The 26,869-nt window shown below is 39.1% G+C and overlaps 1 protein-coding gene across 1 annotated transcript; it reads right to left on the bottom strand.

Annotated features, from left to right (window-relative positions):
- Positions 1-3,297: 3,297 nt before the first annotated feature.
- Positions 3,298-26,869, bottom strand: CWH43 (cell wall biogenesis 43 C-terminal homolog; the record flags this gene model as incomplete). The annotated part of the gene is made up of 16 exons (XM_080628206.1): positions 3,298-3,385; positions 4,640-4,795; positions 5,881-5,942; positions 6,609-6,753; positions 8,657-8,806; positions 9,559-9,694; positions 11,123-11,228; positions 12,507-12,586; positions 13,079-13,204; positions 17,128-17,382; positions 18,474-18,562; positions 19,569-19,770; positions 21,091-21,245; positions 21,377-21,497; positions 25,705-25,896; positions 26,827-26,869. The coding sequence occupies 16 exons, from the start codon at positions 26,867-26,869 to the stop codon at positions 3,298-3,300; spliced, it is 2,106 nt and encodes a 701-aa protein (XP_080484332.1).

Raw genomic sequence — 26,869 nt, 5'->3', positions numbered from 1 at the left:
ACAATTTCAGGTCCTTCTCAGCCCCAGAGGTTTGAACTGCAGCTCCCAGGTTTCAGAGTGCTCTGTGACAACACCAGAGCCACGGCTCCTGAAGCCAAGCTTACACTACACATAGAAATGCCTCACACAAGGCCCCAGAGTAGGAACATATGTAAGAGGAGACTTGAGTCTCCACCCCGCTGAAGAATCCAGTACCATTAGCCTCAGAAGTTCCTCTCTTACATGTTACCTAGAGTCCATCTTTCTTGTTCTCAGATACATACTGGTAGGCTCCTGCTGTACTGCTGTCTCTTCCTGTATATTCCTAGAAACTTTAACTGACCTGCACAGAACATCAGACAGGGCAGAATTAGGAATACAGCAGAATACATATTATTTAGAACTCAGATATTCATAGTCTAGACCTTTTACTTGCCACAAAAGTTCAAACCTTTAAAAAATAATGTCTATTTATTTTACACATTTATCTTTTCATGCTGCCTCTGAATGAAGACATTCACAAACCTTTTCTTTCATAACATAGTATCTTATGAAAGCTGAGATGAAGAAAGTAAGATTAGAAAACAGCAAGATTAGTCACACACCCCTGCAGCAGGACCTGTTTTAGCACATTTCTTTCATAGTTTGAAACATAGTGATTGCAACTGAGAGATGTACTGCACGTTTTTCTAAACGAGTCAGGTACAGAGGATTAGATCAGTGCACAGATTCAAGGACAAAGAAAGTGTAGTTTTAGCTTCCCAGTTCTAACCACAGTAGTAAAAGCAGTATACAAACAGTTCATGGTCATAGCTTTTCTTAGTAATTCTAATAAAATAATGCAAATGTCAACAGATACTTGCTACTCCCTACACTCGCATACATATTAGCTTGCCTGATATTAGGCATTATAAGGAACAGATCCACCAATGCCAAATTACACAAGCTACTCAGAAGAGAATACCCCAACTTTAGATTTTGTCAGTGTCCACATGAACATTTCTAATAGGGTGAACGTTTCTAAATCCTGTGAAAATCTATCCAAGTACGCTCATAGGCTTTGGACATTACACACAGAGATGACATACAGTCTCATCTGTTATGCAAGTCACGCTTTGGTGTCTGACTTCTTTAAAAAGATCCTGATTCCATTTTTTAATGGATAAAAAAATTAAGCGATTTTCAAGCTTTTATGAGTACCATTTCCTGCATCTCACACGAGTAAACTGCTCACATTACAAGGTATTTGCAGAGTCAGCCTGTGGAGAACGTTAAGTAATGTGGCAAGATAATGGTATGCTTTGTATGGGTTATGGAAAGGCAAACCTGTGGCTGGTCATGCGTCAGAGCTAACGCAAGAGCATACTGCATAGAAGTGAGGCTACTCGGAGCCACTGTGCAATGCTGGTGCCAGTGCCTGTGCCAGCTGCTGTTGCAAGCTCGGAAAAAGCAGGACAGGAGCTACTGCTGTTTGCAGAAGAGAACTGCTGAAAGTGCAAGACAGTCAATCCCATCACACCAAAACTTAATTTATCCTGCTCTGCTGGAGAGTCATGCAGAGAACAAGGTCAGAGGATTTAAAATCCTACCTAAAGGATATCTAAACTTAATTACACTTCCTTTGGCTTGTAAAGATAAACAGCACCTCTAGGTGAGAAGTAAATTAGTTCAACAATGGCTGGTTAATTCTAACTAAGCCAGGCTTTCCAATACCATTTAAGATGAAGCTGTGTATTCCTCAAGTGCCCTTCAACCACCCTCTGCCCACAAGGATCAGAGAAGTGTTCAACTCTCAGAAACACAGTTCTAAAAACAAGGAAGCAAAATGATGGGTGACCAGGATAAATGGACAAGCTTGGTGATGGCAGCAGTTACCTGACTCCATAGAACAAGAAACCCTGGGTAAAGGCACATCCTGCATTTGCTTACATAGAGAAACAATAAAATTAAGTATGCTCAAGCTGTTCTCAAAAGCACATGGTGAAGAATTAGAGGGAGAAAAAACCCCACCCTCTTTCCTGCAACGTGTCCTGTTCCTTTCAGTTACGGTATGTTTAGGTATTACTGCAAAGACACACAGTACTAAATACCAGCATCACAAATGTGATTTCCAAGTTGAGAGGGTCATTTACATAAATCATCTGACATGTTTCTCACAAGCATGAAACTTCCTTTGGACAACACTGAAGATCTTCTCTTTGCATAAGGGAAGCTCTGCACATATCCTGAAGGATATAAAAGACATTGCCAAAAGACCCCCAGAAAACACTTCTTAACAGTGTGTCATGTGTGTTACAGAGCAGGTAACTCACTGCCTAGGTCATAAAAAAGCCCCACTTCTATATAATCCCACTAAAGTGTAGTGCTAGCAAAGGACAATGCTGTTTTGTTTTATTTATTTGTATATATATAAAAAAATACAATCAACTTTCTTCTCAGAAACCTTGTCACGTTGAGCATGCTTGCTTTTAACTCTCGTGCAGTGCATTCTCATGAGCGTCTCATAACAATAACTATTCGGAGGTACTTTATTCTTCCCTTTGTAAAAGCATTGCAGTGTCTAATGCCCTGTTAAAAAAAAAGGAAGTCTGGAAAAGTCACCACCTTTTCTCCAATAGTATGAACATCAATGATTTGCAATTGTTCTAATAAGACTAATTTAAGAATAAAATGTGGAATAGCAGCAAATGTAAACATTGTTTCAGTAAGTAAAAAATGCACACACCTCAAACACATAGTAACTGTGCATCTCCCAATTAAAAACCACACTAGTCCCACTCCTGTTTTGAAAAAAAATAAGGCCAAGCTTGTTACTGCAGTAGCAGCGGACTACAAAATGCAGCACATACTGACAGGTTACCTACACTACCACATTATTTTGCTTTGCCTCAGTCATCAAAAAAGTATGGAAATCAGCTGAAATTCCTCGCTCATAGCTCTTGCAATGAGCTCCCAGAAAAGGGGTTACACTTGGACCCTAAAGAAAAGTGGATAGATACATTCAGCTCTGAAACAGCACAATATAGGATACCTTCATAAAAGTAGAAGTTATTGCCAAAGCAAGTTCTCACCCTTGCTTTGCTGAATACAAAGCAGGTATCTGGCCCAGGTAGACACCAGTTTATCAAAATGCATGCATCTTCCCTCTCTCACGGCAATGACAGCTCATTAAAGAGTCACCAACTATTACACAGACATTCACAGTATCATGCGGCATGGGAGTTGCTCATCCTTAACAATGTGGTCTTTTTGGCTGCCAATTCAGTTTCAAACAACAAACCTTTTTTGTTGGTCCCGCTGATGTATTACTTTCTCATTCTAATTTATCTGTTTAAAATATTTAGGCGTGCTCATATGAAAGTGATGAATATGTTCATAATTATGTCCATCTTTATAAGATCCAAACCTATAAAAAATGTTCAACAAAGCAAAACCATTACAACATGATTTAACCCATGCAATTAAATCATACACTTCCTATAGTATAATTATCACTCCTCTGAATGTTCTAGATAGCTTACCTCAGGAACAGGCCACAACCCTACTTACATATAAATCACGATGTACTTATGCTATCTAACAAGAGGTCTTTGAGTATAATGGAGACTTTAAATTACACTGATTGGATTAATGCCATAGACACTCTATAATTGGAACTCCAGCCGACAAAGGTGTGGTGCATTTATCTAGTTAAACCTCATGCTCTTTGAAGTCAGTTTTTCTACTGAATTCAGTGGAGGTATAATTTAACTTCCCAGAGTATCGAAATTCCTAAAGGGTATAAATTTTCTGCTTATAGGCACACATAAAAAATAAGGACAAGAAAAATATTCTGTGCTGAAATCAGCTGAGAAAAAATCTGAATGTGAATGCTAACTTCAGTCAAGTTTCATCATGTGGAAAAGACTGGGCAAACTCCTGGTTAGACAGGAAGCCAGTGACTGAGTGATAAGCAAAAAGTAAGCTCGCTCAACTGTTAGGTGTATAGAAGAAATATCCGGTATTAGGCATGTTAGAAGTAGTAAATACAGCATTGCTGGAAATTGTCTCCCTGTGGTAACATCTATTTCAGACTTCATAATTCCTCCACTGATATTCAGTGTAGAACAAATACCTTTCTCTGTATTTCTGTTCCTTATGCAACATCAGTGGAAAAGTGACACCATTCTAGAAATAAATAACTTTAAAGATAAAAATCTAACCCTTTTTTCTTCTTAACATATGCAACATACTGCCTCCTTAATTTTTGTAACTCCAGTTACACAGTATGTTTTAAAATGCTTATGTGAAGAGTATTTAACGTATATATATTGTATTTGGTGTTCTAAGTAACAGTACATAAAGACCCTAGTCCTCAAAACTGCTAAGAAACATGGGAGATCTCTCATCATCTATAAAATGAGTCACCAGTTCACTTGGCAAATATCCCTGTCAAACAGTCTCAGAAATTAATCATCTGGGTGAAATAAGCATTACCTTCAATTTATGCTACAACACAGCAGGCTGATTTTCCCAAGGCATACGCCAAGTCAGTAGAAAAAATGGAATTATATATCAGAAGTTCTTGCCTCCTAATCTTCGGCTTAGTTTGGTACTGATCAGTGCCTCCCACTATAAGTTACAAGATGTCACATATTAATTTACAATGAGATACGCTGACCTAGGATTGAAATGGATGTCCTCAGGAACTTGGCTGGGATCAGTGACGATTCTGTCATTGTCAACATAGCTATCCAAGTGATCTGGGATCCTAAATTTGGCCATCTGGACTTCTGAATCACTTAAACCAGCATGAGATATGCGGGCATAGCCCAACCTATCAGATACCAGAAGAGTTAGTTTGAAGAAATAACTCAAGGCAGTTTCATCACATTCTCAATTCATGTCTCTTTTTCTCAAGAGTTACTATTTAAGTTATCAACATAACTTTCCATTTCTGTAAACCTCACTTCAAAAAACTATGCTTTAAAAATGATTTAAATATGATTTTAAAATAGTGCTATATAAACACAAGCATCATAACACAATGTTGTAAGTAGAAAAACCAAGAAAACCTAAGTGACAACAGAAAAAGTTTAACATCTATAAACTTATTTTTAAAATTAATAGTTTTAGTTTATATATCCTGGCAGAAGCACACCATCTTTTTTCACTGAAAAGATTTTGAAATTTAAGAAAGGAACTCAAGCATCAATGGAATGAGCAATGAGAAAAATTAGACTGCAAATGGGGGTTTTGTTGACTTTAAAAAAAACAAACCCAAACCCTCTGTTACTTAAGTACTGTTACTTAAGACAGCTATCTAGTTTACCGGGTTTACTCCTGTGAACACTGCAGAATTTGCACAGTTTAAGCTGAATTCCATTCTGGTACATACAACACTAAGGGAATGATTTACAAGCAACCTGATATAAAAAGTCGTGGAGTGCATAGGTCCCAGCAGAGGAAAGTGCTTCAAGGGCTTAAAATTTCCGCTAATTCCAGCATAAAGCTTGGCTGTATTAGATCAGCATTTTGCTTCAAGAAACCCTACAATCATAGTTCAAAACTCGTATCTTCTATGTCACATACAAATTAGGGCTTAGCCTTCACATTTTTGAATGATGCTGCAAAGACAGAGCTTTGGGAAAAAAAGTAGCTTTATGTTAGCAAAGCAGATTAGATCTGAAGGCTTTTGACACAGAAGGATGAAACCTGTAATACTGTCTTTGTAAATTATATTCAGAAATACAATCATCCATCCTGAGATCGATGTTTCACATTACTTTATCATATACCTCACTGCCCATACATCATTGTTTAGGGATGCAAGACTCTTCCACAGTTACCTACAGAAGGATGTAAAATTGACAGTCATAAAAATAATTTAAACCAGTGAATAAATGATTCACTTTAACATACCTTATTACTCCTCGATACATAATATAGCTACACCATCTGTCATGATCTGTACTGTCAATATCCTACAAGTGAAAAGGGTAGAAAAAGTCAAACAAATAAGGTAAGCTTTCCTCAAGGGTAGTTTGAATCAATAACAAACCAATGTATAAACATGCTGCAGAAAAAATGTTTTGCTGTAAATATTGAAATAAAATAGAAAGAAGAAACCCCACTGTTTGACACAAACAAATCAGACAGCTTTTTGACATCTCCTGACAGAAAACCAAACTGCAGAACTCAGTTTTAAAACAAAAGAATCACAGAATTAGAGGGTGGAAGGGATGTCTGGAGGTCACCCACCCCCAACCCCATGCTCAAAGTAACTTCAAGCAGGTTGCTCAGGGTCTTAAGCAGCCAACTTTTTAGTATCTCCAAGGATGGAGATTTCACAACTTCTCTGGGCCTCTGTTCTAATGCTTAACAACCCTAAATAATTGTGATCCTTTATTTTTGGTCTTCTGCTATTCCACTGGATTTCCTCTTCTAGCAACTGCTGTTCAGTGCTTCTTGTTCTTTCACTGTGTAACTCCACCTTCTCTATAACATACCGTGAGGTAGCTGAAGATGGTGTTTGAAAATGTGCATGTATTTTCTCTTACGTCTATTTCTAAGTTACCAATTTGAAATATTAGACTGTTTCAAATACGTATTATCTCCAACTGCTAAAAGAATCAGTACTTTTACCTTACCTGGACATTTCCATTTTCTATTAATTCAGTATAATCTCTGGATCCAGGAGCTGAAGTGATGTATCCTAGAAATACTACTTGCTTAGAGCTAGTCTTCAATATATTTGAAACAGCTATAGCCTGGAGTTTCCTGTCTAAGTCCTCCCTGAAAGAAATGGGAAAGACATAAACATTAAGCTCAGAATCTTTGTGCTATAACATAGTGAACCACAAACAAATCTGGTACCCTTTTTATTGCTCAGTATTAGAGTATGCAAGTTTACAAAAAGCTCAGTGATTCAAAATGACCACTGTGTTCAATAAAAGCCACATGGTCATGGTAGATGTAATTAGGGTTCTCTTTCTAACCACCATAGCAACAACTTTTTCTCTTACTGTTTTGTTTTTAATACTGATCTCATCACTAGGAAATGTGAATATGAGTACTTCGGTTATCTGAGGCTGTCTCTGCCTGCACTTGAAATTCAGTTGTGCTAGCACAGTGTGGTGCGTAGCAAAGAGCTCACATCCTAACAAGATGGATATATGGTAAATATAGTCTTAATGTCTGGGTCACGTAATTTATGAAATGTGACTTAAAATCTATGTCATCCCATTAACACTACTTAACAATATTTGGCAGGCACTCTTTAACAAGATTTACACAACAGTTCCAATATGACCAGAAGTGATAGCATAAGTGAAGCCTGGTAAAACACTGCACTGGATCCCATACTCTGTCCTCAGATTTGTCATAAAATAATGTAAGGGGTTTCTCCTTCTGTGATTCTTCATGTTAAAAACTTCAGTTGTATAAAGCACGTTCTCTTCTGTATTTTGGTAGAGTGGGACAAATACCAGTGAGATAGGGAATTGATTTTGGAATCTGTAATCTTAAAAGGGGACAAGAATTTAAATGCCACTATGCTTTCTAAATAGCAGTACTTCTGACTGAAGTAAATACATTAAGAAGAAAGAGCACACAAACAGGAGATGAAAACCCCAAACCACTGGAATAGAAGCCTGGTATACGTGAAGTTGCCAGGTGAGCTAGCTGCTCTTTCCAGAATTACACTTCTGCAGAAGATGGGTTCTTTTAAATGACACAAGGCTTTGTTACAGTCCCATGTTTTAAAAAAAGTGTTAAAAGAAATCCCTACTTATCCAGAATTCTATAGTTTATGTCATCCTAAGCAGCAGATGAAAAAAAAGATGAAAACCAAGCAGTTATGTGTGCCATTTAATTACAAATTCATTCACCTCAAAACAAAATCGAATTTGTACTCATTTCCCATGTGTCTCCTCCTATTTTCTCCTTCATCTTTATCTCATCTCGCTGTGAGGGGGGAATACACTGCTATTTTCTCCTGCTATTAGATATTGCAGCAAATAAAACAGAAACAGCTACATGGAGCACCACAAAGCTACCCCTTATTATTAATATTCATTACACACAAGTAATCAAGATATTGTTTTAAAGTAAAGAACTAAAATATATACCTTAATCTTTCCCATCCTATATTTTAGTTACTGGTATAATTCTTCCTTTAAGAATACAGAGATCAGATTTCTTATTTCCAGTTTCATATAGTCAGAAGGACACTGAATGGATATTCTTTCTGCTGTTTCAACACTGTTCTTTCTTGGAGGTTTCAGAATTGTTACTTTTTATTTTAATAAACATCAATTGGCCATTAATGCTATCTATGTGTACTCACTGTGGTACATAATAGATCTATACCACATGCAAGAAGTCAGAAGGATGCTATCCTGCACTTAGAGGTATCTATAGCCCTGTTTCTTGTGGTTTTGCAGAACTACATCTTTTTATCTCTAGTAACTCAGATATTAGGCTCAGCTGAGCATTCCATGACACACCTGTGCCTTTTAAAAAATGCTTCAAAATTTTAAACCAACAGCTGTACCACAGTATTTCCTCCAAAATGCCTTGTTAGAATCAGTATTACAGCAGCAGATATTAAAGGGTGCAAAAGAAATCCCAGAAGTTCACAAATGCCCATTACGTTACATGATTTTACATGACATGCAACAATAAATAAAATACTCACTCTTCATTTCCAAAGTGGGCGACAACAAAATCAACCAGCTTCCCTGTGAAGTTGACAGTCATGGAGATGGCGGGTGCAATCTCTCCCTCTGGAGACGGAAGGAGGTGATGGGTAGATTTTACAATTGGATACCGTGATAGCACCATAATCCTACATGAGAAGAAGGAAACAGTTACTTTGTTGTTGTTCACAAGCCCATTCTGCATCACTTAAAAGACACAGGCTCTGGAAGAGGAAAGTTACTAAATTCCTCTCACATATGGAAAAAATTAAATAGCATTCCATCATCACTAGGAAGTTCCATCTGTCACAGAGATCTGCATATCCCCCTGAAAAAAACCCCACTTCATAAGCCGCTATTTTCCAGAGGGCAAAGATACGCAACTGGTAGTTGGTCAAGCATTAAAGTAAAATCAGACACAAAAATACTGGTCAAATAGATATGTGCATTTATATGCCCATTTCCCACTATACAGTCCAAGGCGGGTTTAATGAATTCAAAATTTCTAATAACTCCAGGTTGCAGTTAGATTTTCCAACTGCTATCACATTTTTAAGTCTGAAATCTAAAGTTCTCATAGCACAAAACAAAATAATGAGAAAAGGGATTAGATATAGTACTTCGAATGCCAAACTTCCAAATCTGTACATGAAGGAGCAGGATGCCATTCTTTGCATCACCAAAGATAAAGCAGCTTACAGGGGCAGGCACCAAAACCTGATCATTGCATTGCATTGCATTGTAATGCTAAGGAATCAAAGAGTGTTCTTAAAGACAAGCTCCAACAAGTGATTATGGCTATTATTATTCTAATTATTCTTTGCCCATGTTTCAGTGGAGTTAGTATTGGGTTGTGTATTTACAGTTATTTTGTGTCACTGTGCATGTAAAGATGACTCACCCCCAAGTGTGATCTCTTGTGCTTGGTCCAAAGTCTGTGTAAAATCCTAGTCTTTCTCCCAGCCACATTGTTGGATCATTGTTCCCAATGAATGGTTTGGAGGCATCACTCTCTATAATAGTGATAAAATCAGCATCTAAAATGGGGAAGAAAAGAGAAAATATTTCTAATTTATAACTGTGATCTATAAATGTGATTTATAAATGACTACATAATGTTGTCATTTCCCTTTTGATTATACAGGGATAGATGGAAGCCCTCCAGGAGTCAATAAGGGCAAATCTTAATGCTGGCAACAAAGTCATGCCCAAACATTTGGTCACTGTAGGCCACACAGCCTCTGACAGAACAACACTTAATGTGTGGTTGCCACACGTCCTCCCTGGTGCATAACCAGACACACAGTACAGCTGGCCTACACATACCTAGTGCAGACCATTTCAAAAGCATTAGACATCATGTGCACAAACAGATTAACAGCCCAGTAGCAAGTCTACTGCTTTCAACTTGATGAACAAGCACTACACAGCACATCTGCACTTACCTTCATCTACCAAATCCTATCCTGCTTCAAAGGGTCCTGTGAAGAGGGAGCAGGGTCTGCTGCCAAACCAATTAGTCAGCCCATAGCAACCTACCATCAGCCCGCTAGCAGGGTAACAGAAGGGTTCCAGGTCTGGAGAACTGTTTGCCATCCACAGCCACCTCACTTTCTCAGGACACTGTGTCCCTCCCTGTTTACATGTTGAGGTGTGGTTTTGTCAGGGAAATAAGACGGGTTCCCCTATATTTTAGCTGCAGGATACAGCAATAGCTACATGGCCTTCTGCTTCTACATTATTAGCATGCATACATGTTGGCCACAGAAACAATGTCTGAAATCACTGAGGTTGATGTTAGTTTCCTTCAGGGTAGACACGAACATGTACATGTTGCATCTTCACTATTCTAAATCAACAAAGAGAAGATGAGCCCAATGAATGCACACCACCACACCTTTAAAAATAACCCCTACGCTGAAGTTAGCCACTCTTTCCTCTGTGGCTCTCAAAATCAGTTAATCAACAACTTAAACAAACCATTTAAGAATCTCCAGCTTAACTCTGAATGCATTAATGTACCTTATTTCGGGCATACTAATTTCAGACCCTTTAGGAATTATATCATGCTTCACATCAAAAACAAACCAACCAACCCAAAACCAAACATGGAGAAGTTCTCAAACATTAAATTTTATCTAAAAGGATATTTATCATCATTTCATTTATGCAAAGAATTTCTCTATAGACAAGTAACTCATCAGCAATATAAGAAAAAATCCAAATAAATAACAAAGCATTTCCTCCAACCAGAAACCTATTTAAAGTACAATTTAAAAATTTATCACCTTTGCAAACAGATTTTTTAACAGAAGTGATTGTATTGGAATAGCTCAGAAGGAAGAAACTAGACAGATTCTTCAGATAATGCAAGAACAGACCTAGGTTACCCAGCAGGTGTTCTTACTTCTGCCTCTTCAGATGAACCCTCTCATATAGAAATGAAATGGAAGAAAAAAGGTTACCTGTCTGATTAAGCAGATCAGCTGATCCTTCCAAATTAGACCATCCTTCATTGTTATATGCAAATCTAAAAGGCCAGATCATAGCAGAGAAGTCTCTTTTGGGAACCTCAAAAAATAAAATGGAAAAGAAGTCAAGTGCAATTTGACTTTGATGTATTTTACCTTTGCAGTCAACAACATCAGCTACATCATGCCCTAAAAGACACACAAGAAGGGATGTTTTAACCAATATATTTTCCAAATAAAGCTGTCAGAATTACAAAAAACTAGGTATTTTTTGTGAAAAATCTGCTCTAACAAGAGTAAAAATTAATTTGTGCAACTAACAGTAATAAAATGAACATGAAAGAGAATACAAATCTTTTCATCTTTTTAAGAGGAACTACCTGGGGTTTTTTGCACATTATAAAGGTACTACAGCCCCAAATGAGTTCTAGGAAGAAAGCCAACTGTATGTCTGCATTTGAATATGCATGTGCAGACAGGTGCATCCACACACACATGATTTCTACTTAGCTCTCATCACCTTTTCTGCATCTTTTCCTCCATTCATCACCAATGATTTACCGAACAGAAACATTATCCACAGGAATGTTTTTCTTTTAGAAACCCCCAGTTTCAAAAGGCTATTTCTAAATTGCCATCAAAAGACAAAAAAAGTCTAATTCATAATTGCAACCAACTGCATCAAAAATTCAATTTTATTCTGGTAATGAATTAAATCATAGGATGGAAACACGTTAAGTTATACCTGATCAAGCCAGCTCTAATTTTAAATTTAAATTACTGAATAGGCAAACAACACACTTGGACTAAACTTTGTGGTCAGCAAGCAATTGTCACTATCATTGCAATACCTCATTTATATCAGATAAAAAATCTGGAATCTTCCTATTTTTATCCAAGTTCCATAAGTACTCTAAGTCTACTCTAAGTCTAACAACTTTTCAAAGAAGTTCAATTCAGAGTTATGCATATAAATATAGAAGTATAGAATTCCTTCAGCTGGAAGGAACCTCAGAAGGTTATCTGTTCAAACTTCCCTGCTATAAGATCAGGCTGCTAACAGTATGGTCCAGTCAAGTTTTGAATATAATTCACATAAACTCATTAATAAAAGTAACATTCAAATTGAATATGAGGCAAGAATCTCTGGTTTTCAGAGTGTTTTCTTCTTTCTTAGCAGCACTATGAACCTCCAAAGGCCCAGGCATTTCCTGTACTCAACATGAATTTAAAAACTATACTTTTTACATCTTCATTTCTGCTTTAGTGTTGTTGAATACTCAGATACTGGTATAAAGACTTCTTCAACACCTAACGTATCACATACACATTTCACTGTATATTTGAAAGTTGCCACTTTCACAAACACATGACTCACCCCTTGGCCCAGCTTCTTCTGATAAGTTTTATAACGCAGACCCAATCCTAGCAAACCAACACCAACAAACAGCCACAATACTGGAAACAGCAAAAACACAGAAAAGCTACTTTTAAACCAAGAGAAAATAATATTATTATTGCACTGTCATTCTAAGGTGTATTATTGATAGAATGGGAAATGTATATGTATATATTTAAATTTCCACATATGCCAGTAATAACACCATTCCAAAATAGTGTACTTAAGAGTATCTCTATATGTGCAGAGTATCTCTTTGTGTGCAGATATAATTACATTCTCCAAAACATACCAGGATGAGCAGATAAAATATACCAAAACTCCTTGGAACATTTATGTAAAAATGATACCTACTGTAGAATACATTATAATGATGAGTATCCTGATCTTTGTAGGGTTATAGCATGCCCTAATGGTTACCAATTTTTTCCTTTCCATCTACTTCAAAGTCAATATATCAAGTGGGCTGAAAAATCATTCTTATCTTTTGTATACACATGTAATAAGCCAATTTAAGAGTCATGGAAGAAAGGAAGTAAAATCATACTCACGTATTTTAATAAAGGTTTTACTCTTTCTGAATAGAGGCTTTTGGTTGCTTTTCACTTCAAAGATAGAGCTGAGGTCTTTCTTGGGTACTGTTAGAAAGTCTATCCCAATACATAACATTATAAACCCTGTAAAAATATAAGTCATCAGTTTTTTCATAGAGCTTTAACATATTAAAAATGTGTCATAAATGACCCACTTCTAAACTTCCAGCTGTTGCAAGTTCATGACTCCAACAACAAAGACAATTCAATGCACAAATGCAGATAAATGCCACATCCAGTGCAATAATGCAGGCAATATGAGACTGAGAGAAGATCCTACTTATCATTGTCACAACATTCACCTTAACTATGCCTGCAGCACTTCAAAGACGTTTAATTTACATTGTTGTACTTGTTGACATGAGCACTGCTTCCAGCAAAATGAGGCAGTGACATTAAACATGCCACTAATGGTATTTCCAAAAAATATTTCAAAGTAGTAGTATTGCAGTAAGAAATCAAAGCTAAACGATGATTTTAAATGCTACTGAACACTTGTTTCACACAAAAATAATTAAGTTCAAAATTATACTGTTTGGAGTTATTGATTTTTTCGCCCCCCAAAATAAGCTGCTACTAAGGCTGGGTCCCACTACCGCACATTTTATTAGGTTTCTTCCGTTGGTGAAATATCTGTTTAAAGCCATGCTTTCCCTTCTTCCATTCACGTACCAATTGACAGAACAATAAAACCAAAAACATTTAAATCCTTTCATCTGGGGGAAAGCAGAGAATCTTTCAGCAGGCCTCCCTACCTTTGTGTATCCTAACACCAGCTTCCACGGAATGTCAAGCACACTTACCCAGCACTCTCAAGCAAAGACTGATCTGCAGTACAGTTTCAGGGTATTATGTCAAAAAGGCTAGAACATGGTAGATAGATTATACTAAAATGCTTCCAGGCCCCAACTGATGGCTACAACAATCAGCTCAGCCCAGTGCTTTCAAAGTTTACTGGAATTAACCTGGACAAGAGCAATTAAATTACACCTACACATTACAGAATCTTAAAATAACAGCTTGATGAAAAACATATATTGTTGATTGTAGGTGTCTGTTATCTTTTCAAACGAACTGCTCTGTCACGAAGAAACAAATAATGCATTTTTAAATCAGAACCACAACAGTAATTGCTCAACAGTTTGATCTAAAACAGTGTTAAGCAGACTGCAGCAGGTTAGGAGGCAAATTTACCATGGCAGCATCTTCCGGTTTTGTGCTCCAGAGCCAACAGAAGCAGCTGTGCTTTTTAAGAATAGACAATTAAACACAGCTACAGATACATTTCAAAAGCTAGTGAGTGACTTCAGTGCACTACCTGTTGCAAGGCACTTCGATGGTATCTTTTAATTGAAAAGGTAGCTCAGACTAACAGTACAAGCTGTTTTCCCATCCTTTATGAGTTAAAGAATTCAGTTAGCTCCACAGAAAATGTGGGAGCATAATGAATTGGGTAAGAGCTCTGCTGGAAAAGGTATATGCCCCTAATATCTTTGTGGAATAGTTAATTATCTATAGAAGTTATGTTTTTTTCAGAGTTATAGCTGAAGATGAAATAACCATTACTCAGTATTTTTCTTATTGCTTTTACTTGTTACAGGAGTTGTAGTGAAAGCTTGCAAACCAGGAAGCTGGGTTTAGTGCAATGAAGAAGGTGGCACACACCAATCCTTTCTCAAAGGGACACTGATTCCAGCCTTTAAAGTTGATGGAAGAGCAGGGATCTGACCCCTCAGGATTATGTTACATCGCAGGGAAGCAGCACAGAAATTTTTAATATAATAATCTTACTTTCATTGCCACTTTTCCTGGAGCAGTTCCCTACCCAAACTGCAGCAAGAGAAAGCCACGATATTGGACAGGAGAAGAAAGCAAGAAATAGCACTTGCACCTGAAAGAAACCAGAAGAAAACAAGCAGTTTGCCAGAACGCCAAGCTGCAAGAGTAGAAGTGCAGCAACAAATACACAATCTCATGGTATAACCTGCAAATCTTTGATAAACAATGGGATGGCATCAGAAAGACAGAAACTGGATTCTCAGATGCAATATAAACTCATGTGGTGCCATCAGATGAGATGGGTTCAGCTCACAGTTTTCATTTTACCAAAGAGAAAGGGCTATCTCTGTGTTACTATCTAGTGATCATGACAGGTGAATTAATCACAAGTGTGTCTATCAAAGGAAGTGTCAGAAAGGGATTTTATGTAACAGCTATTTTTTTGACAAGGTATTACTCTAGAAAGCATTTAGCACTCTTCTACCACATGCTTTCTTCATATAGCTTCAACACAAAGTTAAATTGAGTGAGATAACTGTTTCTACAGCCCCCCAGAGTGCTTGCAAAACAAATAAAACCGCAATAAAGGTAAGGGAACTCTCCTCAAAACATAACAAACTGAAACCCTGCATGTGATTGCTGTAATGTATGAAACACATGGAGAGTGAGAAACTGGAGTGACAGAAGGCGGTTGCAAAGAGGTGTGGAGCAACAAGTCAAGCACTGCAGTCAGTAATCCTTTTCAAACAAAATACAGGGTAATGCATCACACTTTAAAATGTGTCACAGACTCACAGACTTGGCCCTGGACAATATTTGGCATTGTTAAATATAATTAGTGAAATATGCCACTGAAACACATTAGTTCCTATTAAAATACAAACAAAAAATCCCAAACAACCCACTTCTGGAACCAAACCAGAAAGGGTTGGTTTCATTTTCACTTCCCAACCTCCAAGGTGGGATCCCTTTGAGGGATCATTTTGCTAAAACCTTTGCATTTGCTCACCTCAGTTCTTCCTCACTGGCAAATACCTGACAATTTCTTTTCTTCCTCTCCTGTTTGCGTATTTGTGACACTGCAGCTTATTGACATTCTTCCAAACGTGCTGGTGTGCCCACAAAGCATAAGGTAAAGCTGCATGGAAATGAAGCTCAGGTCTCAAATGCAGACTAGCTAGATTGGTAGGATGCTGCACTTCACTTCTCAGAGCAGGGCTAAATAATGTCCTGATTTCAGCTGTAAGAGTTATTTTTTCCCTTCCTAGTAGCTGGTGCAGTGCTGTGTTTTCTGCTTTAGTCTGAGAACAATGCTGATAACACACCAGTGTTTTCAGTTGTTGCTAAGTAATGCTTACTCTGACCAAGGACTTCAGTGTCTCATGCTCTGCGAGTGTGGAGGGGTATGGGAAGCCAGGAGGAAGCAGAGACAGGACACATGACCCGAACTAGCCAAAGAGGTATTCCATACCACAGCATGTCATGCCCACTATATAAACTGGGGGCAGTTACCCGGAAGGGTTAGATCACTGCTTGGGTTGGGCTGGGTATCGGTTGGAGGGTGGTGAGCCGTTGTATTCTCTTCCCTTGTTATTTCCCTTATCATTATTATTATTGGTGGTTTGTGTTATACCTTAGTTACTGGACTGTTCCTATCTCAACCCGTGGGAGTTACATTCTTTCGATTCTGCTCCCCATCCCATTGGGAGCGGGGGGAAGGAAGAAGACAGGGAGTGAGTGAGCAGCTGCATAGTGCTGAGTTAACGGCTGGGCTTAAACCACAACATTATTTTATAGTCCCAGTAACATGGCCTTCACAAACCCCTGAGTTTCCAGAAACTAGATTGTTACCTGAGGTACCGTACAGCTACCTTAGGCAGCTAACATACAGGTGCATTCATACTCTGGATTGCAGCCAGATTTTTAGGGTGACTGATTAAAAGATCTTTTCCTCAGCTGTGTACTGAGTTATCAGATTTTGTTTCACTTTGTCATTTTCCCTCAACTGAATTCTATTTTCTGTCCACATTTTATACTATTTCTAACAGTAAAGAAACAAGTAGATTAGTTTTTGCATGTCTCATTAATTTTCTCAGAGAAAACTCTTACCATAGTAAATCAGACAGCAGCTGAGCATTTGAAAGACTGTTCATACACTAGGTTCATTTTAAACATCTGGTTGAGGCTAAAGCAAGTATATTTGTATTTGTTCATTGTCATAAATGTACCTAAAAGAAGATGAGAGCTTTCTCTAGCGTAAATTCCTCCCGGTACAAATTTATAAGCTGTACACCATACACAGAAGAATAATTCAAGAACATAGGCAAACATGGCCGTACTCATGGCTTTCCCAGGGTGCAGACAGCTAACAAAGTGGCCGGCCAGTTGAGGCCACACGTACATAGTAAAGACAGCAAGAATGTTGCCTGCAACAGCAGCACTCCAGGTGTGTAAATAAAGAAGACCAGCTGAAGATGCTAAACCTGTGAAGGGATAGAAAATAATACAGTAAGTCCATCAGGTATATTATCTGCCACCTTCTTTTTCACATTCTCTCTAAGAAAAGAGTCTGGGAAATATAACTGTGCTTTGCAGCCATGAGAACTGCTTCACTAGGACAGTAGTGATGTCCTAGTGATATCCCAATACTCAAAGACAGCCTCTTGCTTTTTGCAGCTCTTAAGTGCTCCAACAGAAAAGGCAAATAAGAAAAAAGTAAACCACAATTCATCATTTCCTTTGGTCCCTGTATTTTGATATGTCCCAATTTATTATGAAACATTTGTACAAAGTACTGTTTTGTCTTCCTGATATAAACACCTACAAACATTTAGCTCAGGACAAAAAAGAAGCAGATTTATGTTTTTTAAATGTATTTATACCACTAGATTTCATGCAGATGAGCCTACAAAGTAAACCAGGCTGCATCCATCCATGCTCACATGTGCGAAACACACCTCCCCCCACAGTTCAAGAGCAGAATTATTTCCATCTTCTCCTACTTGCTCTATGCATAGCTTGCTCCACAGCATAGCTATACCGTCCTTATGAAAATGGTTGTCCAGATCCAGCACTTGAATCCCTCTTCTGACTACCCAAGACCTATGGGTATGCAGACTTATTCACAAATACTTTGCTCCAGCAGAACTGCTTTGATGTTCATATAATTTTACTGCCTGAAGATGTTGGCAGCTAAGGAGACAGGAGGTGAGCTTGCCTCCAGGTGAACTGCTCATTAAAAGTTATTGTGTCTCCTGCAGAACAGAAAGGCTTGTGTCATCTTAACCCCATAACCCTAGATGTAGCCGTACACAATGCAGACAGAAAGAACTGAGATGCTACTCATGGGAAAAGAACCTCAACAGGGGCTTCTGAAGAGAACAGCGCTGTTCTGCAATGGCCTGGACATTTCACCCTTAGTTAGCTGGTTAGACACACGCATAGACAGTTAGCGACAGAGAAATAGATGCTTTGATTAGCAACTGATTTTTCTGAAAAGTGGTGTAGGTCAGAGGGCTTGAGTAAAGTGAATAAGGTAATAGAAACAAAAGTTCTGCTCAGGCTTTGCACCTACCTACAAGAAACCAAGCAAAACTGGTGGCAGAAGACCAGCTCCAAAATGAAAGCATCAGCCCATGAGCCAGGCCCAACAGAACTGTACCTCTAATAAAATGATAAAGAAAGGGGAATCATACATTAATATAATTCTATGAATTCTATGAACTATATGAATTGTATGGCATTGAAAAAGAAACTTCTAAACGTAGACAAGGTTGCTTGGTAATATTTTATAATATTTTTTATTTGAAGCAGAGCTCAATTTGATCAAAAATATCTCCATCTCACCCCCTGCTACATTTTCTCCCTGTTACTGGACATAAACATCAATCCAAAATAATGGCAGTTTATCATAATGTAGAAATGAGCAAGGTTCAGCAGCAAAAACACTCCACTGAAACACTGAATATAAAAAGCAATGAGAACTCGGAGAAAATGAGAGGAATCTACTCAAAGAGAAGTATTTTCTTCACATCACATAGGGAATCCCGCAGCACCTAACATCGCTATAAATCTTAGGTAGCTCTTGTCTGTACTAATTGCAAATTAATAACTACCTTGCCTGCCTCTACATGTAGCTGACTCAGAATAACTAATCTAGCCACTTTCTAGATTTTGGAACCTAGGTGAGCAACACACAGCATTAACACTAAATTCTTACTAACCAAAACTTCTAGAGAAGTATATCTTTTAATATTGCACAGTTCCCTTTTTGTTATCTGCATGTATCTCTGACGAACACTATTTCCTACCATCTCCTCTCTGAAATCAACTACTAGATTCATTTACTGCATATTACAGATGCACTTCATTCATAAGTCCTTGAACCTCAGTCTTAATTTAAAAATTGCTCTGCAGTGTGGCAAATGAAGGTTTTTTATTACTGAAATAAAAATCATTCTGTCTTAGAAAATTTTAAGATTTACTGGTATAGACACAGAGGTGTCTGAAAGCAAGAATGAATCTATAAATCCTCTGTGCAAAGTACTTTGTACCATTTTACTCTCTGTATGTTCTTACACGATCATCTGTTTGAGTTTTAATTTGTCACCCACTACAGCATTGGCTTTTGATTACTATTTTGTTTAAATGATAGTAAAAACCCACTTACCCATATGGATTAGGATCTGGACCTGCATGCGGATGTCCACTTACTGCCCATCTAGAAATTAATGAAACCTCCCCAAATATCCACAGGGTGAGGAACATGAGACTGCCAAAAGCAATCCCTGACAACAGCCAACGAGGGTGGGAAACTGTCTCTCTAACTGCATTACCAGTTTTCTTTGCTTCTTGTTTCCTCTTGTCTCCATCTAGAATAAGAATGGAATATAGCTGAGCAAACTGTCAAATCCTATTAGAAAGGGTTACTGAGAAAAAGAAATACCCAAGATCACAAAATTACTAGACTAAATTACTGGCTCAGACGCAAAGCTATCTTATCTGATCATTAGTGGAAATTGGTAAGACAACAAAATCTACAATAACATTCCAAGCCTTGTAAGGAAAAGCTCCTCACCTTAAGTGTACAAAAAAGGCAACTTGTCCATATGATTATTCTTCATACTACTGGAATTTAAACCATTAAATTGGCTTTGACAGTCAGCAGAAAAGTTACTAGAATTTGTTCAGAGGATTCTGTTCTCTGAAATTCTAAACTCTGACACAAACAAAACCTGACACTTCCAAAGAAGCCAGAAATAAACTCCCTTCCTTCTCCATTTTCCACGCACTTTAGATCCTCTCTCATCTCAGGAGAAAGCACCTTTAATTGCATAGATATATTCCTTTGTCACCTAGGAAGAAGACTGATTCCCTTCCTACTCTCCTGCAGTAGATTCCCTTTCTAAATTGTGATGAATGCTCAGGCTTAATTTAGGTCACGCAAGTCTACAAACAGTGCACATTATGCCAATTTATGCCCACTTACACACAGGCAAGGTCTTATCTTTCAATTAATTCATTTAGGTTACACTGAGAAGAAAGGAACTTCTGAGGATTTAACATGAGCTGCCTTAACTAACCAACCCAACCTCGCTGTCTTCCTTGGCAATACTACCTTCACAGTTTTCAAGTGTGCTTAGCCTATGCCAGCCCCCACTGCTGTGGACTCTGTCCAGATGCTCCAAGAAATCGGTCATATTTTGACTAGGACAATGTGTCCACTCTTCCAATGCTTTCTGTTTATTTTGCCACATCAGCTGTTCCCTGGCTTTGTCCTGCCTCTCTTCTCTGTCAAAAGATGTGCACTGGCAGAGAAACACAAAGAGCAGACAGAATTACGAAAATACAGAAATACCACAGATGTTTCATGCTGGAATGAGGATAACCCCTTCTGGTTTTGCTGGTCTAGATTACACTGTTGTTTGCACTACTGTCACATTATTGATACTGCAATTAGTTGGCAGTTCCAACACAACTTACTACAGCTTGTATGAACTGTGATAGCAAATTCTGCCATGGGGTAGATGGAAACACCCGATGGTTTCCAAAGTCTGCAGTGCTCATGCATTAGGTCTAAAACTAGACTGTACTAGGGATAAAAAAACCCAAAGTATCAAAACCCAGTGACACATAGATAAGCATACCTTAAGATGTTTTCATAACTGCCACATTTGCTGCAATACACTCACCTGAATAAATTCGCTCCACTGCTGCTATAAAACCAATTGCCAGTATGACAGTATTGGCAGCTTGTGAGCTCCAGACTGGGTTTAGTGATGTATACCAAATGCGAAGAACAAGGAGCATTATCTTGCCTAGCATGAAGCCCCATATCCTGATGAACCTGTAAGAATCATTTTTAGCAATAGTGATGCACTTGAGAAAGAACAAAGCAAAACAACCTCTTCAAAAAGAACCAACCACCTTTTAATATAAAGCAATGTCAGTTACAATCCCATCAGTATAATAAAATACCTTTGTAAACTGTTTCCTGACCACCATGTTACTGTTTGAACCAGCAATGAGGAGGAAACACCTGCAGCCAAGATGACTAGTCTAACTGGAGCATTTGGTGCCTGGTACGATGCTAAGCTTCCTACAAACAAAACACACATACAGAGATTGCTTTAATGGGCAGCAAAAATCAGGTAATAAGGATTTCCTGGGCAGTAGTTCAATCTTATCTGCAATTTAGATGGCTAAACCATTCATCTGAAAACACATGGCACTACACATTTTTAAACAAACCAAAGGAATGCAGGTATAGATAGAAACTGGGTATATGTGACATTGTAGCATTTTCAGGGAAAAAAAATGACACAATTACCTAAAACTGCAGCAATTGCCTTAATTTAAGTACTTATGGTCATTGATTCCATAAATAGGACATATGGATAAAATATCTAAGCACACAGATATTCCTGAACGGTGCACTTACATAATTCAAAAGCCAAAATCCAACACTGCATTTACTTTTACTGCTTTTGAGTTACGTAAGTGTGCTATAGCACAAGCCATATCCTTTTTAGAAAGGAGCAGTTACCATACATTGCACAAGGATTAGTAAGCAATTGCCTTAGCGGGTATGAACAAGGCTTTCTCTGGTCTCAAGAGCAGTCATTAACAGCCTGTGTCGTCTTCTTGCTGGAAACGGTCACTCATCAAGACTGCACACACATCTCCGCCACTTCGCAGGGCACAGTGACTTCACCTTTTATCAGCAGTTCTAAACTCTGACAGCAGGTTTCAAATTCAAGCTACTACGGGTCACACATTTTTGTAACATCAGTGTGGCAAGTTCTGTCCCTGGAGCAGTGATAAACAGCAGAAGCAATGTTGGTTTGCTACCAGTCATTTGCTAAGTGAGTAAGAGTCAAACTTGAAGAGACATTAAACAAGACAGGCCAGACATAGAGCTGCTGATTCTGGCACTGCATGCTAGGAATCCTCCAACTGTCTATTTGCTTATTCTGCTCAGAGTAAAAGATGCAAAGTTTAGGGCAAAGATGGTAAAATGAAATTAATGTGTAGTGAAGATAAGCTTGTATGGACTTTAGCAGAAGGCTGCATGTACAATGCACACAGATGTCTGTCACTGAACTGAGCTGAAATCTGCAGCTCTGCCCCTTTACACCTTTCATCACTTGCGCTAGCCAGATCAAAACTACTGTGGGTTTGCCTGCTTACAGCAGACACACCTTTTGTTGCTGAACACATACACCCAAAATGTAAATATATCTATCCGAGCAAACAGATTTACTGTGTGTTGTCGGAAGACACTGCCACTAGGGTAGTTCATTGCTGGTTTTGGTCTGGGTTTTTTTTAAACAGAACATGAAATCAAGTAGCATGAAAGGATACAAAAATTAAACCAAAAGTTTCAGAGAAAATAAAGCTTTCTGAAAGACAAAAATATTATGACCAATAAGGAAAGAGTATTTTCCATCAAAAGCAAAAAAAAAAAAAAAAAAATTCTCTAAATATTCAAGTTTAGCAAAGCATGAATAATTTCCAGATTTTTTGATTGTGAAATTGAAGACTGAATGTTTCCAGTGGAACGGGGTGGAGCATTCACAGGGTAGATTGTTCTGACTTTGCTCTACAAGCCCCAGAGGAAGGCTGTGACCTGCCTGAGAAGGATTAAAAAAAAAAGGCAAAAGGAGAAACAAGGAAGAAGTGTCTAGGAATGAAGAAGGAAAGGAAGCAGTAAGAACTGAGGAATATGAGAAACAGCAGCACAGCATGATAGGCCAGAAATAATCTAGATAACTTGAGAACCTGCAGTAGGGAGGCAAGCATAAAGTGAGTTACCATTGGCTAAACTCCTTGATGGAGACAAAGGGTGAGGAAGATGCTCTTACATCTTTCCCAAATGCTAATGCTCATTGGAGGGCAACAGGTAAGAAGTATGCAGAGCAAGCACCTGGGAAAGAATACGGTGTAGACTTGCCAAGGGGTGGACAACATTAAGAGTGTTTGGGAGAGGGAAACAGCAGGGTGATATGAATCACTGAGGGAACAGTTCCTGTTCAGGCAGGAATGAAGGGGAGATAATATCTGCATACAGCAATGCTCAGGTTTGCCCAGGCTGAGGATGTGTACAGCTTCAGTCTTCCTGTGCTCTGAGTCCTTCTGTGACCATCTCCATTAACACATCCCTTCTCCAGATTACTGCTGAAGGTCCTAGCTTGTTGTCTGTAGTTAGTATCTTCAGAAGCTTGCAAAGCAGGGAAAGCAAACACGCTTACAAACCAACAGACTTCATAAAGCACTATAGGCCTGTCACTGCTTTTTACTTAGTGGAACAAAAATTAGACACATTTAAGCCATTTCCAGCTCTTCTGATAATGTGAACTAGTAAATACAGCAATCCCAGGCACAGCTACAGGCTGGGCGGAGAAGAGATTCAGAGCAGCCCTGCAGAGAAGGACTTGGGGGTGTTGGTTGATGAGAAAATGAACATGAGCCGGCTTCAGTGTGCGCTTGGAGTATTGTGTGCAGTTCTGGTGTCCTCAACATAAAAAGGACATGGAACTGTTGGAACAAGTCCAGAGGAGGGCCACGAGGATGATCAGGGGACTGGAGCACCTCTCGTATGGAGACAGGCTGAGAAAGTTGGGGCTGTTCAGCCTGCAGAAGAGAAGGCTGTGTGGAGACCTCATAGCAGCCTTCCAGTATCTGAAGGGGGGCTATAGGGATGCCATAGACGCACTTTTCATCAGGGACTGTAGTGACAGAACAAGGGGTGATGGGTTTAAACTCAAACAGAGGAAGTTTAGATTGGATATAAGGAAGAAATTCTTTACTGTTAGGGTGGTGAGGCACTGGAATGGGTTGCCCAGGGAGGTTGTGAATGCTCCATCCCTGGTCGTGTTCAAGGCCAGGTTGGACAGAACTTTGGGTGACATGGTTTAGTGTGATGTGTCCATGTGCCCATGGATCTAGATGACCTTAAGGTCCTGTCCAACCCTAACTATTCTATGATTCTATGATCTGAAGGACTAATCTTAAATAAGCATGGTAAATTTTGCATTACTGTAATTATCTGAAGGAAAGCAGAGTGCAATTTGAAATGCTCACACTCATTACTAGTTTCTAAATTATCAGATGTAGAAAATACACTGAGCACCACTGCAGGAAGCTGAAGATTCTGCTCACTGAAAAGCTTATTAAAAAAAAAAAAAATAGGATAGATATGATGTGAAGAGTAGAAAACGAAAAGAACATGGTAAAACTATTCTTCATCTACACTAATGACACCAAGAAACTGTTCAGTTCTACTGTCTTTTAGAGAAAAAGAATAAGAATTCTTTAAAAAAAAAAATTATGCCAGAAAATAAGATGATCCTGTTCTGCTTTGTAACAGTAAAAAAAGACATTTATATGGAAAGTGATTCCCTGAGTATAATCTTATGCCGATAAATGAGAAGCCAGGGACCGCTGCTTCCAAAACACATCAGTTAGCAGCAGTATTTTCCCTCTACACACAGAATGGAGACCCTTGTCTCCTCTGAGTTCTTCCAGGTGTTGCAAACTCATTACAATAATTTGCTTCTGAATGTGGCTGTAGCTGCCAAACCTTCTCCCAACAAAATTTCAGAACATCAACAAGAGCTAAGGCTTGCTCCAGTTAGCTAAAGACCAAAGAGGGAATCCCAGCAAGTCTTGGTTTATGGAGGAGCATGTGGGATAGGTAGTGAGGCAGCTTTATCTTGAATGTAAGATCAAATTTTCTTCCTGTGCAAATATCAGTATGAGAGCTACATCCAGGATGAGCCTGTAATTCCATCAATATGCTACATAGTATGTATGTGTGTATATATGTATATATAAAACCTGTAAAAATAACTGCCTCAGAAACATTCCACACATAGCAGATTACTTTTATAATAGCCCCAAGCTGTTCCGTAACACCTTGTCCCTACCCATTGCTACTGGCACAGCACTGCCATAAAAAAAAAAAAACCAATCTCTGCAATACTGAAAACATTTTCTTATTGGGCATGACTTGTACTAATTTGAAAGCTTCTAGCAATAAAACTGAAATGAGATTTGTCTTTAATCATGCAGTACTGGTCCAAAAACCAGCACTGCATTGATCCAAAAACCAATGGCTGCAAACAATATTCCTCTGACCGTATCTAAAAGCATGAGACAAAAAGAAAAGCATGAGTTTGGGAGAGCAAAAACTTCTTATTTGTATCTCTTTTCAGAATCATGTGACTTTTGAAGCAACTTGAAATGTTTATTCTTATTCCTTGATACCAGCATGTAATCTATAACTCACTACAGAGCATACTTACCAACCATAGTGAGTCTCAGAAGGGCTAGGATGTACTTATTGTTAGCCAGCCTCCAAAAAGGGACAATAATCAAGAGTACTGGAGAAAAGAAGGCAACAGCAAAACTTTCCAGACCCGTGAGTGCCAGCGTCTGAAGGGGAAAGTAATAAATCATTGGTGGCAGTGCATGGTAAAGAGACCAAGAAATGTAGCCTAAAAACAAAAAGAGAGGGGAAAAAGAAAAGAAGTTATTTATTTTCAACAACCTGTTTTCCTGGAGAGTCCTTAAGGACATACTGGTTTACACTTCCAAATGGAGAATATCACGTGTAGTGATATTCTATCACATGTAGTGATAGAAAGTAGTACAATTAATAATAGCAAGTATTTCTTCACAGAAAGTGGCTATTTCAAGTTAAAGGAACACATTTTCCCAGGAAAAGAGAACGATGAGCGGAAAATTCTCTTCTTCCACTCTAACAGTGTCTCCTGCTTCGATCCTCAGCGCAGGAGCGCTCAGTGCAGGAGGTTAGCGTTCAGAGGGAACAATGCTGGCTAAACGAGGAGTCCACCCACAGCCTCTGGGCTCCTGGAGCACCGGTCGGTGGCTAAACGAATTGGTGCAGTAACCCGGTGCGCAGCTCTCCCCTGAAAACACCTCCTCCAGGGTCCAGGGCTGCGCAGGGGATGCGCCGAGCGCGCCGGTCCCAGCGCCCCGCGCCACATCTCGCCTTGCCCGGGCAGCACCGCTCGGCTCCGCACCGGCTGTGCGCGTACCCGCACACACACCTAGCTGAGGGCGCGCGTAAATCCTCGGCTGATCCCAGGGACAAAAAGCATCCCAGCACGCCGAAGGAAAAAAAGAACCCGAAGGAGAACACTCATCAGTGACCATCCTCCGCTCATCCCCAGCGGAGGAGCTCTCCACCGGCAACACCTCCCTCTCGCGAACGGTAACCCCCACGACACACTGCGGGGCTGCCCCGCTACAGCCGCCGGCCGTTCCCGTTAGAGACCCCAGGGCTCTCAGGCGGGGCTGAAGCATGCTGCCTTTGACCGCCTCCCAGCCCCTCCACAGACTCCTACCCTATCCCTCCACAGACTCCTACCCTATCCCCGTCGGGCGATACTGCCACCACCTACCCAGGAGGCTCTCCGCGAGAACGGCCTTCCACAGGTGGAACAT

This window comes from Psittacula echo (assembly GCF_963264785.1).
Source record: "Psittacula echo genome assembly, chromosome: 1".
Classification (NCBI taxonomy): Eukaryota; Metazoa; Chordata; class Aves; order Psittaciformes; family Psittacidae; genus Psittacula; species Psittacula echo.
Note: the sequence above shows the minus strand (reverse complement) of the source record. Positions and strands in the feature narration are given on the sequence as shown.